The following is a 27,905-nucleotide window of genomic DNA, read 5'->3' on the forward strand; positions in this document are numbered from 1 at the left end:
ATGCAAAAGTCATCTAAGTTTCTCAAAAGCCCCCCGAAAAGTCAACTATTTATGACAATTTTGATACATCTATTCAGCTTAGAAGCAGCACTGTCACTTATCTTTTCATGGTTTTGTTTCATTTTGTACCAAAGATAAAAGGCAACTCAGGTCCTAAATTCAGACTGAAGGGAGGGGTGCAGAAAGAAAGAACACCTATTTACAAACTTTTTACATTTCTAGTATAAGAATAACAGGGTAAGAGACATACAAATTTTTCAATTTCAGAGCAAGACAGACAAATTAAATACTATATACGATAGGCATCCCAAGCTGACCTACCACATCGCACAATTATATAGTTCCTCAGATAAGTTTCTGCTCTAGTTATAAAGTTACTTCCACACATTATTTCCTTTTGTATATTGTTAAGTTACAAGATGACCACAACTTTGTCAAGTAATAGCATGGATGACTGAAATTATACTGAATGCTTTTGTTGTGAGGATACAAAAAACAAAGTCAACAATGAATCAAATAGTTACTCATGGGCTACAATCAATTATTAACACTTTAAAAATTCGTTTCAGCAATGGAATGGTGTCTACTCATGACAAAAATCAAGACCTGGTGTTAATCCAGCAATTTCATTAACCACAATCAGTGTATTCTTTAAGGCAAGAATCAACTCTCAAAACAAAGTGTTAATTGTCATCTTGTTCAGACACAGAGAAAACTACTGAACAATCCATAAGGAGTGTTTTTGTTTGTTTGTTTGTTTTTGCATGGGCCTGCTAAGCCACTGTGGCTTGCCCAGGAGTGTTTTTTAAAAACAATGACTAGTTTACAAATATATGGAACACCACTGAAATAAAGAATGCACAGATGACTTTAATAAACTGTAGCAATATTCAATAATACAAAATTATTCTACAAGCAAAAAGATGGAATGTTTACCAGCATCAGAACAGGTAATCAAGTTATTTACTCAAGAGAAAGCATAGTGGCTTAAGCATGGCTAGTTGGATCTCCAGGCTACCAGAGAATTTCCATTTATTCTTGAAGTCATAATACATAGGGATAAAAATATACATATTGCCCACTGCAGGTCCCAGCCTACATGAGTCTGAGATGACAGACCCTTTAGCTACAGATGAATGTTTCTCCCTGAAGATTTAATTTCCACAGAGAGAAAATAAAGTTTCCTACTTTCCCTGCACTTTCTTAATAATGGAGCCCAGAACTTTTGAAAGCAGGGATGGATTTTGCCAAGGAAAAGCAGAATAAATACACTTCTAAGAAGATTTTGTAATCCTTTAGCATATATATTTATAATCAAATATCATGTTTCTTAAAACATAAACAGGAATACAGACCTTTGAGATCTGGTCTATTTCGTATACCCACTGATACAAAGAAGCAATCCATATCGACATGCATTATACAGCTCGGATGTCTGGGAGAACTCAATACTGACATATTTCCTAAAAGGAAAAAAAGAACATTCAAACCCAAAACTAATCTTTAATATTAAAAAAATTAGGTCTAGTTCATTTAAAAAACTGTATTTAAAAGATGTTTAGAAGTTAGAATGGAGTCTAAAAAAAATGCAGAGTCTATTATAAAACATTCCTATTACCTTATAAGTCAAATTTAAGCTTCATTAGCTACTAAAAGTAATTCAAAGATAAAAATTTAGTTTCCTTTTTACTTTCAAAACATAATTTAAAATCAACTGTGAAAAATACCATGTTTTCTCATTCTATGTTCTAATAATTAAATTTCTAAAATCTAGCTTGTATAAAAGCTTTTCTTAAAACTATTTCTGTATGTTGACTGCTTTATAAAAATGTATAAAGGTGTTCTCATACATTTAGTGACAAAGAGCTAAGTAGCTTTTGACGACCATTCTTCATATACTCTACATTCACGGATAAAGAAACAAGAGAAATTGTGTCTATTATTGAGTGTTTGGGAGGCATCAGGCACCACTGTAAGAACCTTCCATGTATCAATTTACTGACATTCTCACAACACTATGAGGTAGGTATCTTTTCTCCATTTTACAGATTAACAATTTGCTGTGCTGGGATTCGAGCCCTGGCAGTCTCATTTCAGGACCCTCAAACCATTAAGCCCCTCTATGTTCTCAATAGATATATTTTAGATCGTCCATAAAATGAAAACTATATATATAAATGTATTTTCCCCCATATGCCACTAATACCAAGAATCAGCTCTGAAGCATAAGCCCACTTGAGGAGACAAAGCTCCCTTCCCTAAGGACACGGAGATTCACCATCTGGATCCTTCTGACTGGAATTCAGCCAGAACCCCAGACCCCTCCCCCATAGTTTTCATCATCAAAGCTCCATAAATTCTGAAAAGAAGCCTGAACTGTTCTGAATTCTGAAAAGTTCTGATCTCCTGAAGGGGTTTCCCTCCATTAGGCCTACGTATACCAAAAGTATATAGTTCCGAGGGTTACTCCTGACAATAGGCTTCCAAAAATATATAGTCCTCCCCAAAGCACCTATGGGGTTCCTCAAGAGTGCTGGTCCCAAGCATGTGACCCGGGGGAGGGGCCGCGGGTATGGGGGAGACCCAGGCCCAAGAGTGGCTGAGCTGAGATTTGCACCCAGGCTAAGCTACCCAACTTCCCTGCTACCCCCTCTACTACCTCGGGAAATGGGTTTTAAGAGAACTTTAAAAATCACAATTCTGCTTCCTCAATTAAGTCAAAAGAATAGCATCTTTAAACATTCAAGGGTACAGAATGCAGAGACCAAGTGTCTGTTGGATGCTTTCATGTAATACAAAAATTTCTTTTATTCCCATTCGTGAAACTAATTTCTAAGAATTCTCTGAAGCTTTCAAAATTACATGACCTGCAAGTTACAAGGCCAAGGCATCTAAGGATAATCGAGCATATAAAACTCTATTCTGAAATATTTAATAAATACCAAAAAGCATTTTTGACTAAAGCCAAGTAGGAGCACATCAAATGAGGAAAACAACAGCATGAAAAACCCACATGGAGAGGCGCTATGATTTTCTGGGACATAACCAGGAGCTCTTCTCTGTATCTCAATTTCCACAGTTATAAATTTAAAGAGTAAAATTAGATGACCTCTTAGCTCTCTCTCCGAAAACAAGAAACAAACAAACCAAAAAATCCTATAAAAAGCAATTAAACCTCAAACCAGATATGAATTTATAATGACTGGCACAGAAATATAGATTATTAGTGTTGGTTTTGTTTGTTGTTTTTCTGACAACAAAAGGATTAAAAAGCAAAATACAATTAACCAATCTACTTGTACATGCAAATACTTAAGCTTACTAAGTTTACTCCTAATAATTACATTAGCAATTATGTCAGTTATTTAATTACTTAAAAATCATTATGATGCAAATTTCTAGAAATTAAGTTACTCTCACCAAGCCAATTTCATTCTTACACGAGTTTAAGCACTGAATATAACACATGCTACATTTTACAGGTTCAAATCCTCAACCACTGAACACGTCTTCCTTTAAGGAATCCCAAACTTGCTGTTTAAATCACCTGAACATTTCGGTTAGCCACCATCAATCCAACGCATTAAAAAAATACTTTTAAAACTAAGAAGGCTTTACCCCACCTTAGTTATACTCACTGTGACTCACACGACCTGATGTCTCTAGATACTTTTGTACTACGGGAGCTTAGCGTGGCTTGGAATACATGACAGCATGAGAATAAAACTATCAAGCATGACTTTCTTAAGTAAATTTTAGTTAAGTATCTACCTGTGTCGGTTACAACAAGTGCAGACCTGCCTGTTTTCATTTTTTTTAACTTTTCCCTTCCTGGAAAGACACCACTACTTTGTCTCTGAAGAGCACTGACAAACTCAGTCAATTCACACTTCCAGGTGGAGATGTGGTGCAGTCTAGAGCGAGAATAGAAGTCCGAGATAAAGCTACCGTCCGCCTTGCTGGCCGGCCTCGGGGCGACGGTGTGGGCGGCGCCGGGGAGGTGGGCGCCGTTTGCCCTGGCTGGTCCGCGCTGGGGGCGCCAGCAGCAGGGCTGGGTCCTGTGCACATCCCCGCAGCTCTGCGGCCAAGGTGGCGCCCCATGGTCTCTGTGCTCGCGGGCGGGATCCGGGGAAACCCGGTGGGCAGCGCTGGCCCCAGTGGGCTGAGAGCTGTCCTGGGTGGCAAAGGCACCGTTGGGGCTGGGGTTGGGGCTGGGGCTGGGGCTGTGGCCGTTGCACGCAGAGGCGCTGTCGTTGAGCCCGCGGCATCTCCTTCCCGCGGACCCCTGCTCCGGCCCCGCATCGGCATCCACAGCCACACCCGCGTCCGCCCCTGCTTGGGCCCAGCTGCTCACTCCGTTGACTCGGACTTCATTTTCGGTCTCGGTCTTAAGTACGTGATTTCTGCGGCAGGAAGAAATCTGCATTTAAATTGGTAATTTCTGATTTAGGGACTAAAGCCGTTTTACTCATGTAAACATTTTCTCAGTGATAAATATACTTCGATACTTGCCCCCCACCTTAAAACTGAGATATTAAACCACAACCTTTATATTCACTCTGTTCCCAAAGTAGCAAAATAACTAGGAAAATTCTACAATATTAACAGAACTTTGGGGTTGTTTTTTTCCCCACTTTAGACATTCCAAAGAAGAAATACAGCAGAATCTTTTTCAAGGCTAAACAAAAATCCAGAAAACTCTTTTCAATTACTTCTCCCCATCAAATATTAATTGGAATCTGTAAACTCCAAACACTCTGTCCGTCGCATAGGGTCTGGCTTTTGATAGTCAGGCAATAAATATGCAATGACTACAGCATGAATAACTCCACAGCAATGAGGAGGAACTGGATTTGAATTCTGAGTTTCACTTTCAGTGGTGTATAAGGCTCTGGCTGGCTGACCATCATGGACTATGACAGCCAACTCTGGTAGTTTCAATCAACAGAGGATCATACCAGTGAGAGGGGAAAAAGAAATGGAAATGATTAGAAGAGGCAGGCAAGAAGAACAATGTGTTACATGTCAGAGAAACCCTGGTCCTAAAGATAAAGACAAGGTAAGGGTAGAGAAAGTCACATAAAAGCATTTCAAAGGAATTTTATAACACATATTGAGTATCTCCTAAAATAAAAATCACAGACAGCAACACAAGTGAAGCAAACCAGAAACGTCTTACATCTAGTTTTCTGTGTGAAAAAAATTAGGATTCTTTACATATATAATAGCAGCCCATGCTGGCAAGAAAATACACTGTTGTTAAACATTCTTTTTGGAATACAGTTTCTCAGGCAGGACACATGGGCATTTGTAAAGCAGCTGTACTGGAAATATATCACTGGTAGATGTACATTTATTAGACAGAGTGTAAATATATTAAAAAGTAAAAGCTAAAGCATAAATACTTCCTGAAATTGTCACAAAGAATGAAAAATAACACAAATCTATTTTCTACTTTTATTAGTGTGGGTAAAAAAAAAAAATGAAACTGTACATTATATGGAAAGGTGTTTCTGATATTTGTTGAACCTTGGCAATATTTAAAAAACCAGGCTTAGGTAATATGAAAAACATGAATATGCTTATATAATAAAAGTTAAATAAAAAAAGACAACAACAAAAATTACAGTGGGTAGTGATATTGGATCCTCCAGGTTAATGAGACTCCTGGTCTTTTGGAAAAAATATATCCAACTCCCAAAGCAAGCAATTTAATAAATAAGGAGGAGACTCATGATAATGAACCACTTGATATACAAGTTAAGGCAATACACCAATTAATTGTGAAACCAATTTACCCAGGACTTGTCCAATTAAAGCTTAAATCAATATATTTTTAAAAATCAGCCAAACGTAACAAAGTCTATACTCACCTCCCAACTCTATAAGCTTAAAGGTTACCAAACTAAACTTCCACTGATGTAAAATATTTAAATATTTAAAATTGCTATGAATTTGGAAGTTTTCATAAATAAACTGGAAATATCAATCTTTTTTCTTTTCTTTAACTTTGTCTTTCTACGCACAATACCCAATAAAAGTATAGCTGGTGCAGTTAATTCAGTTTTTGAGAATGTGACATTCTATAGCAAATTACTTCTGTGGAATTACTTACTTTCAGGTAAATCCATGAAAAAGTTTACTCCTATTAATTTAAGAACCACTAGCTTAATGCTGGAATACAACTAGAAAAATACTTTTTACACTTATGAAACCACATAAGAGTAATTTTTAGGTAAGAATTCCCTGCAGACAGCCAGAGACCATTTCAGCATGGGTAATACAGGATGAGTGGCCAGATTTGATCTATCTTCAGCAGAGCAGGGGCCAGACTGCCAAAAACCGGTTTGCGGTATCCCTGGTCTGGACGAACTTACACCCTGTTGTTGAGCTGTTTGGCTATATTGCTTGGACCTGGCATGGGGTCCTCGGATTTGCACACGGGATTGAAGCTGAGGCCTCTCTGGACACTGGACTGCCTGGTGTACAGCTGATACGGGACGTATGACAGGAGGCGTCCGGCTTTAATGCTGGAACAAAGAGCAGTGCTTATTTAGTCTCCAACATCTGGGGAAAATGAGCTTCATTTTATGTATTTATGTTTATAACCCATATTTATGTTTACGTCCAAACTTTTAAAACAGCTTCCCTGAACATCAGGAAGAATTTCAAATAACATTTCTGTTTCCTTTAGTATATATTATACCACAAAGAAAATAATTTAATTATTTTGGAAAAAATTTAATAAATAGCATCAAAAATAATTTTCTTACTATTTCATAAATGAAGAGTTCTGACATTTTATTATTGGAAAACGCACTCTACAAAACATTTTAAAAATAACAGCCATGTAAGAAATGACTGAACTGGCCTACTAAAAACCAATTAAATATATCTAAGTCAATAACTGTGAACACACAAAAGCATACTCTAGAAGGAAAACAAAATTAGCAAAGGGTATACGCTATGTCCTTCCAGTCATTATAGCAAAATGCATTTAGTAATTTCATTCCAGTACCTCAAACTATATCCCAATAAAACTCCTAAATTCTGATGGTGAAGAACATACTAGTGACAGTACATTTCAGTTTTCATTTAGCCAAGTACATGATTTTAAAAGTTATTTTTATCAAGATTACAGATTATAAATATTGAAATCAAAATTGTGAAATCAGACCATTTGTTAATTTACCTTACATAACACCAAACTCACTTTTTTTTCCTTTAAAAGTTGGTCTCAACTGCCTGCCTATGGATGTCTTCTTACAGTACCATCTCAGCTCACCTGCTTTCTCCCTACTAATGACTGAACCAGAACCCTAACTTCTGCCTACTACCCCTTCATCATTTATAGTAACAATCCAGGGATAAGTAGAGAATGAAACTACATCCAACTTGGCAGGTGCAAATCTGAACTAAAACCAAAGTGCAATGAACGGAAGGAATACCCACGGCATGCTGGCCCCTCCGTCCCCAATGGGTAAATACACTCTCTATGGTCACCTCTGGCCACACAAGGAAGGGATCTTGCCCCACCTCTACCAAGAGCTGTGTTGTGAAGCAGGATCCTTAGGTTCCTATGTGGAGTCCAGGAAGGCTGTTGTAAAATAGGACAGCCAATTTAAACACCGGAAGTCTCAAATCAGACATATTCTGAAATAACTGGGAAAAAGAATTAAAGCCCAATGTACCGTAATAATGTCAGAAAGGAAATTCCTTTAATCTGTAGCCCAAACCATTAAATGCCAGTTGTATACTTGTAATTATCCCTGCTTATCCCTTTATCAATCTATAGCTATATGGACAGTGATGTTATCTGAAAATATCCTTTTAAAAGATCTTCTTAAAAAAAAAAGTCCCTCCAGGATTAATTTCTAACACTGGCTAATTTCCCAATGCTTACCCTAAGCATAAAGGAACTGGATCTACATTCTTTACTACTCTGGCTTTCAAAAAAACAAACACAAAAAAAGAACCAAGTATCAAAATCCAAATTTTGGAACCCAAATGAATGAATGAAGAAATCCTTCACTTTACCAAAAAATATTCCTACAAGATTGTATATTGTTTTCCAAGTGCACTGGAAGCATACTCTGATGTATATGAAAGAGTTTACATTCTGTACGGTGGAGCGGACACACATTCATTGTGAATAGAATATTCATCCACTTTAGGGACACAAAAACTGCTTTTCCTACAGCCCCAGTAAAGTTCTCTCTAAAAATAAAACAGTGTATCCAACAGTCCTCTGAATTCACTAATTTCTGTCAACTGCTGATGACTTTATACCTACTGCTATAACTAGATTCTGAGAAAGTTTACAAAAAGAGGCATATAAAATTGTTATGCTGTTTTCTAAATTTTTTATTACAGCTTGCAGTAATAGTGTTTTCTTTACATGAAATAATTTTGCACCTCAAACGTTTTCACTGTTCCTAGTCAATGGTACCAGTCACTGTTTAAAAAAACAGCATCTGAAACCTGAACACCCACCCACCCATCCATCCATTTTGTACACCCACCCACCCATTCAAGCAAGTGTCCACTTTCTTGTTCAAAAGTAGATTCAAGGCAAGAAAGGATCTAATTGTGTGCCAAGAAGAAAACAAAGCTGCTTTTTGCCTGTTATTCCACTATTCAGAACTCACCTTTCCTCTGCCTCACCCCATTACCTAAATATTCCGACCACTTACCAAGAAACGACACCAGTAGCTCAGAAAGAAAAATAAATGTGTGAAAACATGTACATATTTTCTTCCTGTCTTCCCTAACTGTCCAGTTTATATATTTTTCCACTGCAGATAATGAGCACTAAGGTTTTCATTCTTTGCATTCTTTGGCTCCTTTTTTTTTTTTTTTTCACATGGGCAGGCACCAGGAATCAAACTCGGTCTCCACCATGGCAGGTGAGAACGCTACCTGCTGAGCCAATTTGGCTCCTTTTGATCAACAGTGCATTTTCTAACAAATATTACCTGCAAGCCACTGGGGAATCATCTGAAATGTGCGTGTTAGGTAGCCAAAGAAAAAATAATTTTATAAGAATCATGGGGTGCTGAGAGAAAAATGTAAATGATAACAGGATTAATTTAAAAAGAAAAATAAAGCTAAATCTATACCAGAAACTACTCGTGCAAATTTTCTATACAGGGTAAACTGAGACAGGATATAAAAAAAGGTAAAAAAAAAAAAGAACACAAAAACAAAAAAAAGGAAAATCAAGAAAAGAAAGATTACAGTAGACTTTCATTTGAGTTGAAAAAGCACTGTCCTAACAGTGAATTTCCTGGCCCACATGGACACTACCTTCAGCTCGTCCCAAGTAGGTGGAGGTCTGGGCGCCAAGCAGGGCGCACACAAGGGGTCTGGCAGCTGGCGCCAGCAGGAGGGGAGGCTAGGGTCCACACAAGCACACCTGCCTGGGCAGCGCCAGCCCTGCTTTCCAGCTGTCTTGGCTCCACGCGGCTCCGCGGTGAGTCCCGGTGGCTGCTCCTCCCACCCCGCGCTCTGGATTTCAATGGAAAACCGTCTCAAGGGAAGGAATGACAACCAGGGAAGCCATGCACCGCAACCACATACAAGCGTGACTACCGAGGAGCTGGGAACACCTCACCTTGGCCTCTCATTAGGTGCGAGGACGCCCCTGCCTCCCAGGAGCACACCCCCACATTAGCTCGGGTCTAATGGCACAAAGCCAGTCACCAGGGACCTCTAATCACTGCAAAATAATCACCCCACATGCTTACAGGTGCCAGCTGCTTTTTAAAGGGCTCAAACTAAAAGCAGGAAAACTAATTATAGAAGATAATGGCACGTATCAGCCATCACACGGTTCAAATAATTTTTTTCAAATTCAAAGTATGATAAAAATCTCATTTAAATACTGCCAAGAAAGAGAAGGGATGAACAAGATTGGGGTTAGTGTGGTAAAGACAACACTTTTGTGATTTAACCAAAAGGATTCCAACCGACAGACCCTGGGCGTCTACTTTATACATTAACATACATGCCCCAACTGATTCATTTCCTTGTGGGCCAGCTCACCTCCAACAGACCAAACTAATGGCGAAGAGCAGACCCAGACAGGAATCAGGAAATCTGAATCCTAAATCCGGCCTGATCAGCAAACCAGTTACCTGATCAGCCCTGCCTTCTCATACACAAAATTGAGGCAAACAGGCCACTTAATCATTATGTCCAAAGTCACTCTTAGTTATTTAAAAACACATGATTAAACCTAATTCCAGATTAAAATAAAATCCATTCAGGTGAATTTTCAAACTTTTATCTGTCTCAGATGCTTTCCCTGTTGTGTTTATTTTCTGCCTAGTCGTATCCAGGGAAAGAAGCAAGGGCTTCAGCAAGGGCTGTTGAGAAAACAGCTGTAACGATGACCCTGCTTTCCTACTGCCCAAGGATCTCCCCCATTCCCTCCAAAGTTAAGTGTTATAAATCCCCAGGTCAAAATTTTAGCCCCAGCATGAGAGGATTGTGTCTAAATGACAATGCAGCTGAAGTCTGGAGTGATGCTAACTTCTACTACTGCGGTCCTCACAATTCCTTTGTAAGGAGACAGAAACCAAAAGCCAAATTTTTGACTCTATGTAACAGAGACAGTGATCAGAGGCCACAAGAAAAGAACACAGCACAAGACAAAGAATCAGTAGGAGCTTCTGTCTAGAGATGGGGTTTCAATTTAATCCCCCAAGGTTTAAACAGCCCTGAATCTGCAAGACACACCCAGTTTTTCTGGCAATCTTAATGTAACTTTGTGAACTTTGAGAATTAATTTTCTGACACTTGCTAACATTTATAGAATCACAATGAGATAACAGTAGCTTCTGCATATATTTAGCTTCTACCTGGACTTGTGCCAGGTAGTTTACACAAATTACTTCCAGAGCTCACCCTAACTCTAATCTTCACCCTAACCCTCACCCTAGCCCTACAGGTAGATTTTAGCCCTCTCTTAAAAAAAAGAAAATGAGGTTCCAAATGACCGTGTTAGCTGTTCCTGGGGTCACAGATGTGAACACAGCATTTCCAAGACTACATGTGAGCCTCCCTGAGTCTATGCTACTGTGCGCATTGTATAAAGGAAATAAGCAATAATAAACCTGCTGGGAACTTCATGGAGGTTATCAGGGTTAGTAAAACCTAGAGTTAGGTAAAAACTTTGGCAACTGACTTAAAAAATTTCCAGGTCTGTTTCATTAGCTATCACTCCATTATAAAATGTGACCATTCTACCATACACTAAGTACAATCTATCCGTACATAAAATTCTATTTTTATTTTTATCATTCTGTCTTTCATAACCATAGCAATCAAATATACATGTATCACTTCAAAATCTAAATCGCTTAAGTCATTCACTAAGGCTCTGGATGACATATTTAAACTTAGGAAGTTAAGATGAATCGCCATCACTGAATTACAATGTATCAAATTCAAATTATCAGCAAAGGAACCATAATATAATAACGAAAAACAGATATTAATAATTCTGAAAACTGCTATTCCCTCCTTGTCTCCACTCCTACTTCTCCCCTTAGCATGTATTAACTTTCAATATATGATATATTAAGCTATCTATGTACTCTCTAGCCCCAAACACAGAATGGAAGCTTTTAGAGGGAGGGTCTTTGTTTTGTTCATTGATAATTCAAGTACGTAGAACACTGTCTATCCATAACAGGTGCTCGAATATGTGCTGAATGAATAATATGCTTAGTCGACCCCTCCCACCACTGCCACCTACTGCCAATTAATTCCTGGTAGTTGAGACTGCAAGAAAGCTAAAAGACTGTTATTAGTAGGATGCCAAATCCTAGGCTACCTGGATCATCAAGGTGAAGTTCAAAGAGTGCAGTAGTGCTGTTTAGGATCTTATTTTTTCCTCTGCTAATATAAAAGAAATTAGGGCAAGTATTTTAATAAAAATTAAAAGTGTTCCAAGTTAAAAAAACAAACAATAATTGAAACGTAACCTTACCTTTCCACAATCCACTCTGGTCGAATTACTTTCTCCCCCTTTAGTTCCTTAATCTTGGCATTAGGAAGATTTGTGGCAATAATGTGCGTTGTTTTGGATCTGGAATAATATACATGGTACTGGCCTCCATGCAACATCATTAGCTTTCTCAATTCCTCAGCAGAAGGATCTGTGAAATTAACATTAAAATAGATGAAGAGTTTTACATACATGAGAGTTGAACCCTATTCAGGACGAAGAAACACTTTTTAAAATTTTGTTTCAAATTATTATAATAAAATAAAATTATAGAAGTGTGCCTTAAACAAGAAGCAATGTTGCTAATGCTTTTCCATATAAAGAAATGCCCAGCTCACTGAAGTAATGTCATGGCCTGCACTACTAGTATTAGAGTAATAATTTTCAAATGCTTTTCTGTTTCCTTTACCACTCATCCTAATGAACTCTCTAAATCACACACTCCCTGGCAACAGCTACACCTAAGGGAAAGTTTTCACAGGAGGCTCAGGCATCGACTTTGTTTTTCAAGCAAGACAGATTTTCCTTAAGCCCAGGCAATCCAGGCCCAAGCGTTTAAATAAACACTTTTATTATGATGAGTCTAATTAGGTGGGCTCTAGCCTTTGGAAGAAAACAGAATATCAGACCACACACTGATATGCCAGGTTTGCCTTCTTCTTAGCAAATTCTTATTGCCTATAATTTATCTAATATTACTGACTGTACATACTAGCACTGCCAAAGAGACATATGTGAACCACAAATGCCAGTCACAGATGTCATTTTAAATATTCTAGTAGCCACATACATTAAAAACAAAAAAAGGTGAAACTAATTTTAGTAATATTTTTATTTAACCTAATATCCAAAATATCATTTCAACATATAGTATTTTAAAAATCAAGTTATTTTACAATTTTTTTCACACTAAGTCTTCAAAATCCAGTGTGTATTTTGCATTTACAACACTTTCTCAATTCAGATGAGCCACATTTCAAGTGCTTGAAAGCCATGTGGCTGGTGGCTGCCATATAGGACAATGTAGGTATACCTTCCTACTTGAGCACGAAGTAGGAACTCCGAATAAAATGGATTCAAAATTCATATTGGAAGGATTCAGGGAATAATGAATCACAGCAACTAAACCATAGGATAACAATGTTTTAATGTTAAATACTGGAAATTAAGCAGATAGCCATTCAGGAATCTAGTTTACTTTCTTTAAGATTAAACAATCTGGCTGATCTTACTTTAAAAACAGTTTAAAGTACCAAATTAAAGGCCAAATACAATGCAATATGGAAAGACACAAAACCCAACGAAGAGCACAGAAATTAAAAAATGTATTTTACTAGTTAATCTACAACTTCCCTACACTAATTCTAATCCTATTAAATCACTTAGAGAAGAACAGGCTGCCTTCTTCTACTTAATCAAAAGATAAATCAGGAATGCATAACTTATATGCACTGATCAAGCACTCCTTCCTTTAGTAGTTCTTTTTTTGAAACCTAATTTCTCTAGACATTCGCACCCGGAAAACCTAGAGACAATCAGAGGGCCCCTGTAGGTTCAATTTTGAAAGTTCTTGGATACTCCTCTGCAGTGTGAAATCAACATAAAGACCAACCCAGTTAAAAAGTAATTGTGCATAAGCCCTGAGTCAGAAGGACCCGGCTTTAACACATGTTGGCTGTGTGACTTTAGACAAGTGACTTAACTCCTCAGAACCTTCTCTTTTTCTCTATAAACAAACTCATAAGGCTATAAAGATGAAGTCTGGCACATAGAAAGCACCAACGTGACAACTGCCTTTTTAGCCAATCAGGATCACAAATAAACTTCTTTCAAGTACGTAGAACACTGTCTATCCATAACAGGTGCTCGAATATGTGCTGAATGAATAATATGCTTAGTCGACCCCTCCCACCACTGCCACCTACTGCCAATTAATTCCTGGTAGTAGGTGGCAGTGGTGGGAGGATGACAAAAACATGGAGGGAGATGACACATGGCCCTTGGGGCCCTGACACCAAAGCCCCAGGAAAAAAGCCAGTACTACATTCTGGACAGCTGCCAGGGGCACTCTGGAGTTGCAGAAACCTGCATATGTGGGGTGGTGGCTGCCTCTATTTTTATTTAATTTTATTTTTCAGGTTTTTAAAACAGTATTTCTGTTTGGCTCTATTTCTTCAGCAGAGAACATACTCCCATACGATAATTTCAAAAGAATCCAATCGATAACGCTGATGATTGGCACAATAAACTCATTTTTGTGGAGCTTAATCTTGCCCTTTAATTCAGCAGAGTGGGGCTAGAGAAAAATGTTTGGGAAACAGCACCCAACACCGTGAAATCTGTGTGATACTAAGCTTTGAGTGGCACCCTGCCTGTAGGAGCACCCAGTTCTGCACTCTATTACACCAAACCGTTAATTTTCTTTGAGGTGCTGACAACAGTCTGAAATTTTGTTATTTGTCCACTGGTTTAGAAGATCATGAATGATCTTCTGTGGAATAAATTATCCTCAAAGGCAAGAGCCTACTCTGTCTTGTTCACTTCCACATTACTGGTGCAAAGAGGGTGCTCAGTGAATATTTGTACAATTAACATCCTCAGTGCATCACATACTCTTGCCTGCAGTCCACCCCAGACAGAAGTGGCATGCAACAAGTATCAACACTTTGTTTCTCAAAACCTTTATCCATCCACTCATAGAGCAGAGCAGCTGCAGAGTACACTCTGGATGAGGAGACAGGGTGAACTCAAACCCCAGCTTTGTCACTTGCCAGCAGTGTGGACTTCGGGCAAGATACCTAACTTTCCACAGCCTTGGTGTCCTCTTCAATAAAATGGGGATAAAAGTGCCTCAGAGGGCTGCTGGGGGAATAAAAGAACTTAAACTTATAAACTGCTGAGGAAAGTGCCTTGCACGCAGCCAGAATGCCATGTCAGCTCTCACGAGGATTACTGGTGTAAACATCATCTCTGATCCCAGGGTAGGAAAGAACTCCAGGTCTGAGGCTACTTGATACCAATGGACTGCTAAATCCTTTCAAACCCTAACACATTACCATCTGTCTCTACTATGGTTAATAAAACAAAAATTCGTCATCTCAAGTGTCTTCATTTGCCTTAATTAGCTAAGTGACATTATTAAGTTTTCTATTGTCTTTGTGCTTTAATGTCCCTGTCAAATGGGATGACTGGAGTACTTTGTATTCCATTACAAAACCAAAATCATTATTATAAAACCAATTCTATGACCTACCAAAAAGTCAGTAAAATGGCTTTGACAATCTAGTTACAATAAACCATCTTTTATGGCATGCATTTTGTCAGACCCCCTGTTCAATTTCGTTCATTCTCTTACAATGGAAACTCTATACCCAATACTGTTATAAACTAATCATTTTTATGGGTGAAGGAGAAAGATTCAAGGAGTCTTCACTTCTCTTGTTCTCTCAAAAAGCAATGTTATTAACATCATCATTATAAACAAATGGGTGGATTATACTTTTCGGGGGGGGGGGTGGGGTGGGGGTGTGAGTATCATCACAATCCCCAAATGACTACATCAACTTCCAAACTGGCCATTAAAATACCAGATAAAAGTCCCTTGAGGAACAGGAAAAAAACATATAGAACCATTAAATTTTCCCACGAGGAGAACCCATAATACTCTCTCAAATATTAGGTACTCCCAAATTAACAGGCCCTTGATCTTGAAGTTTCCTCTTGTGAAACTTATTTCTGTAGCAGAGAAGGTGTGCCTTCCTATAATTATGCCTAAGAGTTACTTCCAGGAAACCTCTTTTTGTTGCTCAGATGCGGCCTCTCTTTCTTTCTCTCTCTCTCTTCAGATGGGTCCCTAGTCCTGATAGGTCCTAAAACCCAGAAAGATCACCCTCTCCAAAATATCAACTAGTTCCATCCCCCTATCCTATATTATCGACACCCCTTTTCAACATGAAAAAGTCAGAATGGGCATAGCCCAAATACCCCTAAAGACTGGGAGAAGGATCAAAGGAGAATGAATTATAACAGAGAAAATAGGATTTAACAATAAGTATGACTGCTGAATCATTATATTTATATATTTTTTAGTCTCCAATGTCATGGAGCAACTAGAAGGAAAAACCTAAAATTGTGGACCCATAACCCGTAACAAACTTTGAAATCTGTTCTATAACTACATGTTACATTTATTGCTTTTTGAATATATATTTCACAATAACAAATGTTAAAAAAAATTTACAGATGTAATCCCCATTTCCTTAACGAGGAAAAAAAATATCAGCATAAACGATCTAAGACATTTGAATAAAAAGTGTAACGAACCTATTCTTTCCACTTGCTGCTTCATCACTGAGAATAGGTACATCCTTCTTTCCTTTTCCTGAAGATTTCAAACTTGATACAGAACAATATACTTGATAAAAAACAATCTAGTGGTCATGCAGAATTTTGTGATTTTACTATAGCTATAATTCTAAATGTTTGCTGTAGAAATTATGATTAGCTTCTGGTTTCCCCTAAACCATTATATTTAACAAAACATTTTTTAAAGAGATATAACATCCACTGCATATCCTAGTATAGTTTAAGTGCTCAATAAAGGTTTACTAAATGAAATAGCGACGGTAAATTTTTCTACTGGATGATGATAAAATTTGAAACATTTTTTTCTCTCCTATAGTCAGTAGATACTTTATAATAGTACCTATATGTTTCAAACACCCACTCTTTTTACAGCAAAATAAAACTGCCATTAACTGCTCTAGAACCATAACCAGGTGAGGAAAGTAAAATAACTTCAATTTAGAGACCATTTCGATCAGCCATCTCAAATAACTTAACTTAATCAACCTCACAACTGATGTTTCCAAAACTGGAATTCAAGACTATATAGTCTCAGTATAAGTTCTCTGCAAGAATCTTTTAATTTCATTTCAATATTATTCTTTAAGAGAAAAAATGGCATTTTTTAAGTCATGTGGATAACCACTTCCTAACCAAGCACTGCCATGTGATTTGGGTGCCCAGATTTTGTTTACAAAGGGGCTGGTGCCACTGTCACGGCCTGCTTTATCATGGATTGACAACAAGAATGGACACTAACTGAAGGTACACGTGATGCCTTTCCACAAATGAAGACCGCGAGATGCCATGGAGCACTGCTCCAACAACAGGGAAAACCTGGGAAATGGCCACCACCAGCACATGTGGACAGCCGGGCCAACAGTAAAATACAAACCATGGCAGGCAGTATCATATGAACACTGGGCAGCAATTTAGTTTCAGCATAACAACATCAATCACACATTAACATTACTTTTAAGTTTACTATTCAAAACTTTATCCATATTAAATATGCAAATCTGCAGAACCCTCAACAATAAAGGCTTCAGAAGACATTGTTACTGTCTTCTAACAGTAACAGTTCTGAGAAGCTGGGGAAGGGGGATAGGATGGGGCCATGGGGTTGAAAGCTCATTTTCAAAACCTGGGAATAATCTAGTTTTGGAGAGCTGTGCTGTGAACTGGCATGAAGAGCAGACGGAGAGGATGGGAGCTGGCTTTATTGTCTGGAGGCTTAGAGAAGGAAAGGATTGGTGGGCAGGTGTTTCAGGGATGCCCATTTCAGCTCACCAAAACAATCAGACCTGTCTAAAACAAGCTGGCCTGCCTCCCAGGAAGCACACCATCACAAATCATTCCAGGGTGGTTGCGCCTGTGTTTATGAAAGACACCAAAAAAGGGATTCTCACACAGAAACGATTTACTTGGAGACTCATTCCTTCCAATCCCAAGATAAAGATTCTATCTGGGATATAAAACAAGGTTTCAGCACATATGGTCTGCCTGTTTCCATAAATTAATTCTTCCTGGAACACAGCCACATTCCACCTGAGCTGAACTGCTACAGCAGCAGAGCTGGAGGCTGCAATGGGAGGTGGTCAATGGAAAACCGCAGAGCCTGCTGTTTTCAGGAAGGCCTGCCAACTCCTGGTCTAAGAAAGCCAAGGCTTACCACATCGTGAAACCTAAAACAACAACAGATTCATCAACGTTTGCTTCAAATATTCCTCCTAGCCACCACTGGAGGCCCTGCTCAGGGAGCACAGGGTGGATTATGCCGCAGTAACCAAGGACTTCAAAGTCTCACCAACTTGCAGCACAGGTTCACCATTTACCCATGTGATAAGTCCATCCTGTGCTCTGGCCCATCAGTGGAGCTGCTGAGGCTCTATCTAGGTTCCCTCATTGTGGGGTCCAAGCTGACCGAGCACCTCTACCAGGGCCATCACCAGTCACAGCAAAAGAAAAGGAGGGTACAGCAAAGCACAAACCAGCTCCCAAAACTTGTTCCCCAAGTTGAGATACATAATTTCCACTCGTATTTTGTTGCCTGACATGGCCAAGTCTGACCTCAACGTGTAGGGAAGCACAATCCTCTTCCAGGGAGAGGAAGCAGATTGTGGGGTACAAAAATAAAACCCACCACACACGTATTTGAAAATATTTACAAAAGTCATTCATTTTCTTTATTTCTGCAACCTACCGTATCACACAATGTCTTGAACCTAAAACAAAACAAAAGAAACAAACAAAAAAATCAAAGGCTCTAATGTAATTTCAGGTTTCTCAAATAATATTAAATCTCAGGATTAGTAAAAACTATTCTTTATTCCACTAAAAATTGCTCAGCAAAAACACATTTTTTTAATTGGAAAATAAACTGAAAGAAATACATAACTCTTGGTTCCATATCCAAAGAAAGTTAGGCCCATGATGTACTTGCTTCTAGTGTTTTCTCTATGCTTTGCTTATTAATGGTTTGATTATACCTTACCTTTCACTCCGCATCTTACCCTTTCTTATTGATGGAAATCTTTTTTCTATGTTAATACAAATTATCCAATAATCTTTTTATTTAATATAACATATAAAGTCAGCTTGTAAATGGCAATTTACATAAACTAAATCTCTGTTCTCATTCAGTCCTTTGCTTTAAAAAGAACGACAATGTAATAATATATCTTTTATATAAACTTCATGTTGGAGGTGTAATATTTAAACCTTGGAATATTCTTAGAAGGACTGAGTCAAAAGTTATGAGATGGAAAAAGGTTTGTGAGATCTACTGCTCCCTTCCAAAGCAAGTACATCAAATGACACGCTTGCTCCTACAATGTATGGAGTGCCTATTTCATTTACTCATGCTTGCATTACATAATTTAAAACAAAATAAACAAAAAACCTTTGCAAAAAAAATGCCTGCTATAATATGCATTTCTCTAAATAGTAATGAAGTTAAACTTATTTCCACATGTGTTGCCTAGCTATTTCCTGAAATAGGCTATTAGTGAATCTGCCTTTTTTATCTATTGGGATCTTAGCTTTTTTGTTTTTTCCAGTCAGCTAACCATTGCAACAAATTTTACTGAATAATCCTGCTTTTTCCCCACTGATCTGGAGAGAACCTCTTCACTTTCATTTTTTACACATACTCCATATCCAAACATACTGAAGAAATCCTTTATAACTAAAAATATTTAACTAGTACTGAAATGCAACATTGTTCTAAGAGTTATATATATTAACTCATTTAGTTTGTATAGTAAATACATACATATGAACCTATATATGTACACATATTGTATCTAATGTACAGATTAAGTTTATACATATGAAAGTTATTTTTAAGCTACTCTAAACCATCTATCTCCCTATTCTTATGCCAGCTACACAAAATCTTAACTACTTACAGCTTCTAATAGGCTGTTCTTTTTCATCATTGTCTTTGCTGGTTCCATCTGCTGTTTGAGGCAGACTACTGAGGGAAAACTAAAATGTGTTTCAGGTCATTTTCTGTGGCAGCCTGCCTAACAGCAAATGGTCCTTAATAAGGATAAAATGTTGGGGTTGAAGCACCATCAGTAGGGCAATGAAAGAATTTCTGACAGCCTAAGAATTCGAATATTTAGCAACATTTATTATGCAATGATAACGTGTGTCCCTGAAGGCAATCAACGCACTCTAGGATACCAAAGTAAATTTACCACAGTTTAAATTATAGCCTACAGAATATATTAAGTAAAACGAAACTCACACAGAGGGAGAAGGCAGCACAGGAAGCAAGAAGTTGCAGGTCAATGGAACCCAGAAGAGAAGGGAGGGGCCAGGAGAGGCTGCTGCGTACCTGGGAGTGCTGGCAGCCAATCCCAGAATGCCAGACTTCAGGAAAAAGCATCACCTTGGCAATGCCTTGATTTGGAATTCTCCTAGTTTCAAAACTGTGAGCCAATAAATTTCCACTGTTTAGGTCGACCCATTGTATTGTATTTGCTTTAGCAACAAGGAAATAATTTCTAGAAGCAATTTGCTTTCAACAAATTAGACTTGTCAGCTTTAAAATGGAGACTTCTCCAAAATCACCACATCCATAAAGCTCAGAAAACTTACATAGAACTTTCATACCTTTCATACTTACATTTACTTGGAACGTAAGCCTGTAATACTTGCACATTCCCTTGCTTTATTTTACAAGTGTATCCCACCATTTGCATGCCCACTTATCTCCCCACACACTCCATCAGGGCCAAAGGCAAAGGATATGGTCTTTTATCCACATTTTGAAAAAAGTAGAAAATATCCAGGATGCCTCTTTCCCACATTAACCGCCCCCGCCCCAACCCAGTAGACGGTGCAGTTGCAAAGGCGGACACGTTCAAAGCAATGGCTCCCCGGGGGTATCCACACAACAGGCACGTCCAGGCCTACCTCCCTGTGTTCATAGTTCAGTGACCCAGGACAGGCCCCACTCCATAAGAAACACTAGAGTTAAGATGATTGTCGATCAGCATGAGTGAAAAGATAAAAGGCATTAACATTTTGATGTACAAATACAAAATCCTGTTATCTGTTCACTCATTCAACTAACACCCCCTGGGATCCAAGAGGAGCCAAGCATGGCTCTGGGCACGAGGGACATGCTTGGTGAGGAAGACAAGTCCCTGACCCAATACTTATATCCCAGTAGGGAGACAGAAAACAAGCACCAGATAAATATTCAGTTTAGGTTAAAAAAAAAAATGCTAGAGAGAGAGAAATAAAGCTGGCTAAGGGGTCAGAGAGCAACTGGAGGGCAAAGTACACCTACTTTAAATAAAGGGGGCCAGGAAAGGCCTCCTTGAAGAAGTAACATCTAAGCAGAGATTCTCCTGACAGAGCCTGGGGAAGGCAGAGGCAGTGAATGTTAGATTGGGAGGGGTTATCTCTGGACCACCTTTGCAAGGGGCTTCTGACTTCAAAGAACTTAGTATATAAGTAAGAACTGATAATACAAGACAAAACCCAGGTGCTAAAGTACATGTTTCTAGGAATAATTCCATGAAATTTAAAGACAGAATAAATACTATGGACTATTTTAGGCAGGAAGGAGGGTGTGTTCGTTAGGTTCAGGTGTCAGCTTGGCCAGGTGAAGGTGCCTAGTTCTGTTGCTGTGGACATGAGCCAATGGCATGTGAAGCTCATCTGTCACTGATTACATCTGCAGTCGGCTAGGGGGAGTGCCTGCTGCAATGAATGATTGATTTAATTGGCTGAATATATAAATGAAAGCGCTCAAGGCAGCACAGCCCAAGCAGCTCAGCATATCTCATCGCAGCACTTGCAGCTCAGCCCAGGCCTTGGAGATGCAGAAAGGAAGCACCCCAGGGAAAGCTATTAGAACCCAGAAGCCTGGAGAAAAGGCCAACAGAGATCACCCTGTGCCTTCCCATGTAAGAGAGAACCACAGATGAAAATTAGCTGCCTTTCCTCTGAAGAACTATATGTTTTTAAATAAATAAATCCCATTTTATTAAAAGCTAATCCATCTCTGGTGTGTTGCATTCTAGCAGCTTTGGCAGACTAGAATAGAAGTGAAACCAAACTCAAGCTGGGTCGACCTGGGCAAGTGCAATTTTGTTCCCACAAGGGAAAGAAGGGGCATTTTGTCAGAGGGACAGAAATGTCAACACAAAGGCAAATCCAGAATATTAGCATAAACCTGTTCACCAAAATTACAGAATTTGAGGATGAAAATGGTGGCTAGGACTAGAACTGGCATGCTGTTAGCAATTCTCATCTAGAAAACATCAATTTATCCAAGACCCAGCTAAAAACGTCAATTCCTCTGTAAGGGATTCACTTCCAGCTCCCCAAGGCAATTAATTCCTCTCTTCCATGTTGCCCCCATTTTCCTGTGTTCCCATCTACTCCCAGATATTACTTATTCATCACAAAACCCACATTCTCCATCAAACTTCATCTTAGTTCAAACACTGCTCCTAACACAGAAGCACCATCCAAATCAGATTTCTCTAATCAACCAAAGTAGAATAAAATGGAATGGAAGGTCCATGGATTGTTAAAATTCAAAAGAGTAAAGATGCTAATTCTCCCCAAGTTGATCTATTGGTTTAATCCAATTTCAAACAATTTCCAACAAGATATCCTACAGACAGAGAAAAGTTTTTTCTAAAATGTACACAGAAAGGCACAGCCCTAAATAAAACAGCTACAATGATCTCTACAAAGAATAAGAAGTGGGGAGGAGTCACTTGACCTGATACTAAGGCTTGATGTATAAGTACAGCAATCGAGCCAGTGTGTCTTTGGTGGAGGGACAGACACACAGACCAAAAAACAAACAGAAAACCAGAAACAAAAATGCAAAAATAATTCAATGCAAGGACAGTCTTTTCAACAAATGATACTACGGAAATTAGAGAGCTATAGGCAAAAAGAGAGAGAGAACTCAAAATAGAACACAGATTTACATTAAAACTACAAAATTTTTATGAAAAAATCTTTGGGATCTATCACTAAGCAGAGTTCTAAGACCTGAAATTAAAAGCACAAAAAGAAAAGTTTAATCATGAACATTAAATTCTTCTTCTGTAAATGACCGTATGAAGAGGATGAAAGCCAAGTACAGACTGGGAGAAAATATTTATATACCACAAATCTGAAAAAGGACTAGAACTTGAATATATAAATAACTCTCAAAATACAACAGTTAAAAAAGAAGGCAAATAATCTAATTAAAAAATGGGCAAAAGACATGAACAGATATTTCACACAACAAGATACAGAGATGGCAGATAAGATGAAAGGATGTTCAACATCATCAGCCATCAAGGAAATGCAAATTAAAGCCACAGTCAGATACCAGTACACATCTACTGGAATACCTAAACTTAAATTTTAAAAAACACCAAAACTGTTCTTATCAAATGCTGGTGAAGAGGAGGAGCAATTGGAATGCAAATCAAAAGTACAATGAGCTATCACCACACACTTATCAAAATAGCTAAAATAAAAAACACCAAGTGTTGGCACAGATGTGGGGAAACTATCACTCAGGCACTGATGGGAATATAGTATGATAAAATCACTCTGGGAAAGGTTGGCTATTTCTTAAAAAATGAAACACGCAACTACCATACAACCCAACAATCATACTCTTTATGGTCACACAAAAACCTGTACACAACAGTTCACAGCAGCCAATGTGTTTGTACTAGCCAATGGCTGGAAACTATCCAGATGTCCTTTAATGGTGCATGAATAATAAAACTGTGGCACATCCATGCCATAAAAGGGAACAAACTATTGATAAACAACAACCTGGAGAGAAGTGTGCTGCGTGAAAGAAGCTCATCCCAAGGACTTACATACTTTATGCTCTGTTTACATACCATAGTCGAAAGGACAAAACTGTAGAAAAATAAATAAGTGGCTGGCAAGGGTTATGGGGGAATCAAGAGGGGGGACTGGGTGTGGCTATGAAAGGGCAGCAGAAGGTGAGGGAGATGCCCCTATCTCAATGCCACGACACTGCACTACCATTTATAATGTGGCCCCCGGGGGGAGGTCAGGTAAAGGCTATGAAGGATGTCTGTTTTATTTCTTAGAACTGCATGTGAATCTATAATTATCTCAGAATAAAAAATTTAATTAAGATGGGATGGAAAGCAAAGAAGTTAACCTTTGCAAGAAATAACACTTTTTCTTTCGCAGTGAAAGAGAAAAGAGAATGGGTTGACAAAGGCCAGAAGATGGGGGACCTTGCCTCTAAGCTCAAGGTGAAGGTGACGGAGATATGAAAGAGAAACCCAGATGGAGAACTAGAAGCTTTAAGGGCATTGAGACAATGTGGAAGATTCATACCTGTGGGAGCAAGATAAAGAATCAGTAACAAAACAGCCTCTCCTATTTGTCTCCCTGCATTTAAAGCATATCCTTTTCTTGCCTATTAATTACACAGAAGCTTACTTCTCCTTGAGAAGCTGGTGTTAAATTACGTTTTATCTATAAAACAAAAAACGTATTCACTAAAATTAAGTGTTCTAAAAATAAAAAAAAAATCTTTTATATCACCACAAATTCAGCATAATGGAACTCTACTTACAGACTAATACCTTAATCCTAACAATAACCAGAACAAAAACTTTTCTCTCTCCTAAAGGAAAAAAAAAAGGCTCAAAAGACAAAGTACCTTCTGGTCCTACAGAAATTATTCTTTACAAAAGCAGAATTAGAATTTAGAATTCCAAAGTCTCACCCATGAAGAAAATTATTACAATAGTCATTTTTTTTTCCCTCCACAAAGAACATCCTTTTCTTCCTTTTATGTAAATAAGGGTGCCTTCCTGCCTCCGTGACTCCCAGAATTGGCTAACAGAACAAGCCACGTTCATTTCTTATTATCATTTTTTAATCTTTTATGGTACGTCTCAGGAAAGGCTGTTGAGGTTGAATTTGCCAGGGTGCCTAAGTACAGAAGTTGCAAGCTTTCTGCGTGTGAACTTCCCAAAGCTGTACCAGCATACATTTTGAGATTGTGTTCTAATCTAAATTTATTGTCAATGAGACCTGATAAAACTCTTCTGTCCCCACTTAAACCAGGCAACTTTATCAATACTTAACTTTAATTGAACAATATTTACTGAGTGATTATGTTCAGTCACTAAGGCACCAACTGTACAATGATGAAAACGTGGCTCCTACTTTAGTCTTGTGAAGAGGCAACTACGATAAGGTATGATAAATGATAAGATGCAGATACATACAAGGTGCTATAGTCCCAGAAGGGCATGAGAAGCCAATAGGAAAAAAAACAGAGAAAGTGTTCAAGGAGAAGTAAATGTGAGCTAGGTAAGAATCGGAGAGGGGAAAATATAACAGATTGAAACACATATTTACAGCCATTTCCTTAACTTTAAAATGTACTAAAATGATAATAAGGGAGGAATCCCTAAGAGCGTGAAGAGGAGACCTTGGCAGTAAAATCTGATAGCCAATTATCAATGGTAAGTGACTTTTTACATGAGAGAAAGCTAAAATCTAAGATGGCTATGTGGAAGCCCAGAAAGGGGCTGCCTGGGCCACTAAAACAAAGAAACATTCAGAAAATAGAGGCACTGGCTACCTCGAAAAACAGGTATGTGAATAGGACTGAAAATAGAAAGTCATGTTTAAAGTCTATATAAAAAGCAAATTAGACTTCCCAGATCTCCTCTCAGATGCACAAAGAAGACTTCCCCTACCGCTGCAGGCATTGATGGGGGAGGGGGCTGCGAAGAGGAGGGAGATTAAATGACATTCTATTTCCTAAATCAAGAATTCTGGCCCCCTTCTTTCCTCTTGCTAGCAGACAGGATTATACCTGTCTCCAGGGAAGAGTCTAATAAAGTTCTCTGAGAAGTCTGACCCACCCCTTCCACCTGGACCTCTGGATCACAACCGCTGGAGATTCGCCAATGAAATGACCCACCAGATCTCCCTTGGCCTGCAGTGGACTTCCAACCAACAGGATGCTTTTTCATTTTAAACCTCATCTGACCACCTTTTAAACTATGTACTTTGGTAAGTATTGATATAAAAAAGACAATGGCAGGTAAAGTTGGGAGAGAAGGGAAAATGAATGAAGAATATTCCAGGGGAGGTTTTAATTTTTGTCACTTTTATATCATTTTTGTATATATGACAAATGATTAATTTTAGAATTTTAGAACAAGTCATCCTAAATCTTAACGAAAGTATGTACATGCTAAAACAGGGAACCTAAAAAGTAAAAAGTACTCAACCTGTATAGCCATTAACATAGATGGCAACTCCACTAAAAATTGTAGATGAAGTTCCATCCTTCTGCATAGCAGCTTCTGATCGAAACTGTTCCTCCAGTTTCTGGACCTTTGCAGCCATATATCCACCCTAGAATTAAAGAAAAGGCAAACCAACAGTAAAAGTTACATTTTCTTTCCCTCTTTTTTTTTTTTTTAAAGAAATTTATATGGGGGGTGGGGCAGGAGGGGTCTCTATTCTGTGCTAGTACCAAGGTACAGTAATGACATCTTAAACAAGAATCGTAAGGCAAGGCATCAAAGTAGGTAGGTCTTGGAACACTTTTCCCTCTGCCAACTCAATTTTTAATACTTTCATCACATTCTTAAGATGACAAAAGTTACTTTTAAAGTGGAAAAAGGCAGGACAAGAATAACCAACACCAAAAAAATTGTTCTTATCTACATAAATCTAGCAAAAGTCACCCCAAAGCTTAAGCCTATTAGAAATTTGATAAGTGACCAATAACAATGTATTTTAGACGAACTTCTGTTACCACTTATATATGGGACCTTAGAATGAATTATTACAGATAAAGAAAAAGAAGTAATTCAATAAGCTAGCGTAGTCTTCTGTACATGTGGCAGAGGAAAAGAAGACAGTAACTGTTCCAATGGTTAAATTTTGGATTGAATCTATTTGACAGTAATACTAATTTTCATTAGATAACATAAACTTCAAAATGAATGTAAAAACATTATTTTCATTAAAGACTTTTACAAATCTCTGAATTCAGCTACAGTTTTCCTGAACCTTGTCCTCATTAAGGTCACTTTGAATTATTAATTAATTAATCACTTTGAATTATTGAAGTCTTTAAATTATAGGTGCAGGTGTCCAGAAGAGGTACAAACTTTCATTCCCAAAATGGAAATAGCCCATTGTTTTTGCTGATTACCAAAGTATTATATGCTCACTGTGAAAAACAACTTTTTTCCCCCCCGAAAAGTATAAATTCCTTTCATCATTAACATTTTGGGGTATTATTTTCAAAGCTTATTTCTAGGCCTCAAAAAGAGGATCATATAAAATACTCCTCTCAAACACACCCCCTTTTTAGTCAAGGCCATCTTTCCAGGATAAGAAATATAAAGCTAAATAATGGCTTTATACACTATTCCACTGTATAATTTATTTAACCAATGCCCTGTTATTATATATTTATGTGGTTTCCTGCTTTTCAGTATTATTAGCAATGCTGCAATAAAATCATCATACAATAAATTTTTGCACACTAGCCCATTTATTTCCTCAGGATAAAATTCCTGAGAGTAAAGTTTGAAGGCTAAAGATTATGAACGTGTTGAAACTTTCAATATATTCACCTCCAGAAAAGTTTTAACAATTTACACTTGTGAAAACTCAAGGAGTTGATGTTGGAAGAGATCTACGATTTAGAAAATGTCCTAAGCAATATTATAAACTAAAAGAATGAAAAATACCTAGAAAGTTCAATACAATTATTTTTATTCTTTTAAAACACACCCATTTTTCCCAGCCATCATTTTCAGCTCGTTTCCTCCATCCACCTCGCCTCATGGCGGAGCTTCTGTATTAGGGGGAAAAAGAAATAAGTCAATATTGTAACACAATGTACTCTTAATTGATATTTTATTTCAATATCAAGAAAAATGAGGAATCAAAATAAGATCAAACTTTCATTTCATGAAAGTTAAAAACTAGAATATTAAGTAAAATTTTTCCAAAGTATATCATCTCCTGCTTTACAAGT

The 27,905-nt window shown here is 38.0% G+C and overlaps 1 protein-coding gene across 10 annotated transcripts in view; it reads right to left on the minus strand.

Annotated features, from left to right (window-relative positions):
- The window catches only part of REV1 (REV1 DNA directed polymerase), a 119,469-nt gene that overhangs the window by 37,360 nt on the left and 54,204 nt on the right, over positions 1–27,905 (minus strand). For 7 of the 10 annotated variants that reach the window (XM_077133858.1, XM_077133857.1, XM_077133860.1 and 4 more), the window contains 6 exons: positions 27,659–27,722; positions 26,137–26,263; positions 11,996–12,164; positions 6,378–6,530; positions 3,772–4,403; positions 1,356–1,463 (listed from right to left, as the gene is read on the minus strand). In XM_077133858.1, the coding sequence (XP_076989973.1) occupies positions 1,356–1,463; positions 3,772–4,403; positions 6,378–6,530; positions 11,996–12,164; positions 26,137–26,263; positions 27,659–27,722 (1,253 nt within the window). The other 3 variants (XM_077133861.1, XM_077133866.1, XM_077133867.1) reach the window with 3 other exon arrangements.

The sequence above is a fragment of the Tamandua tetradactyla genome, chromosome 17 (assembly GCF_023851605.1).
Source record: "Tamandua tetradactyla isolate mTamTet1 chromosome 17, mTamTet1.pri, whole genome shotgun sequence".
NCBI classification, from domain to species: Eukaryota; Metazoa; Chordata; class Mammalia; order Pilosa; family Myrmecophagidae; genus Tamandua; species Tamandua tetradactyla.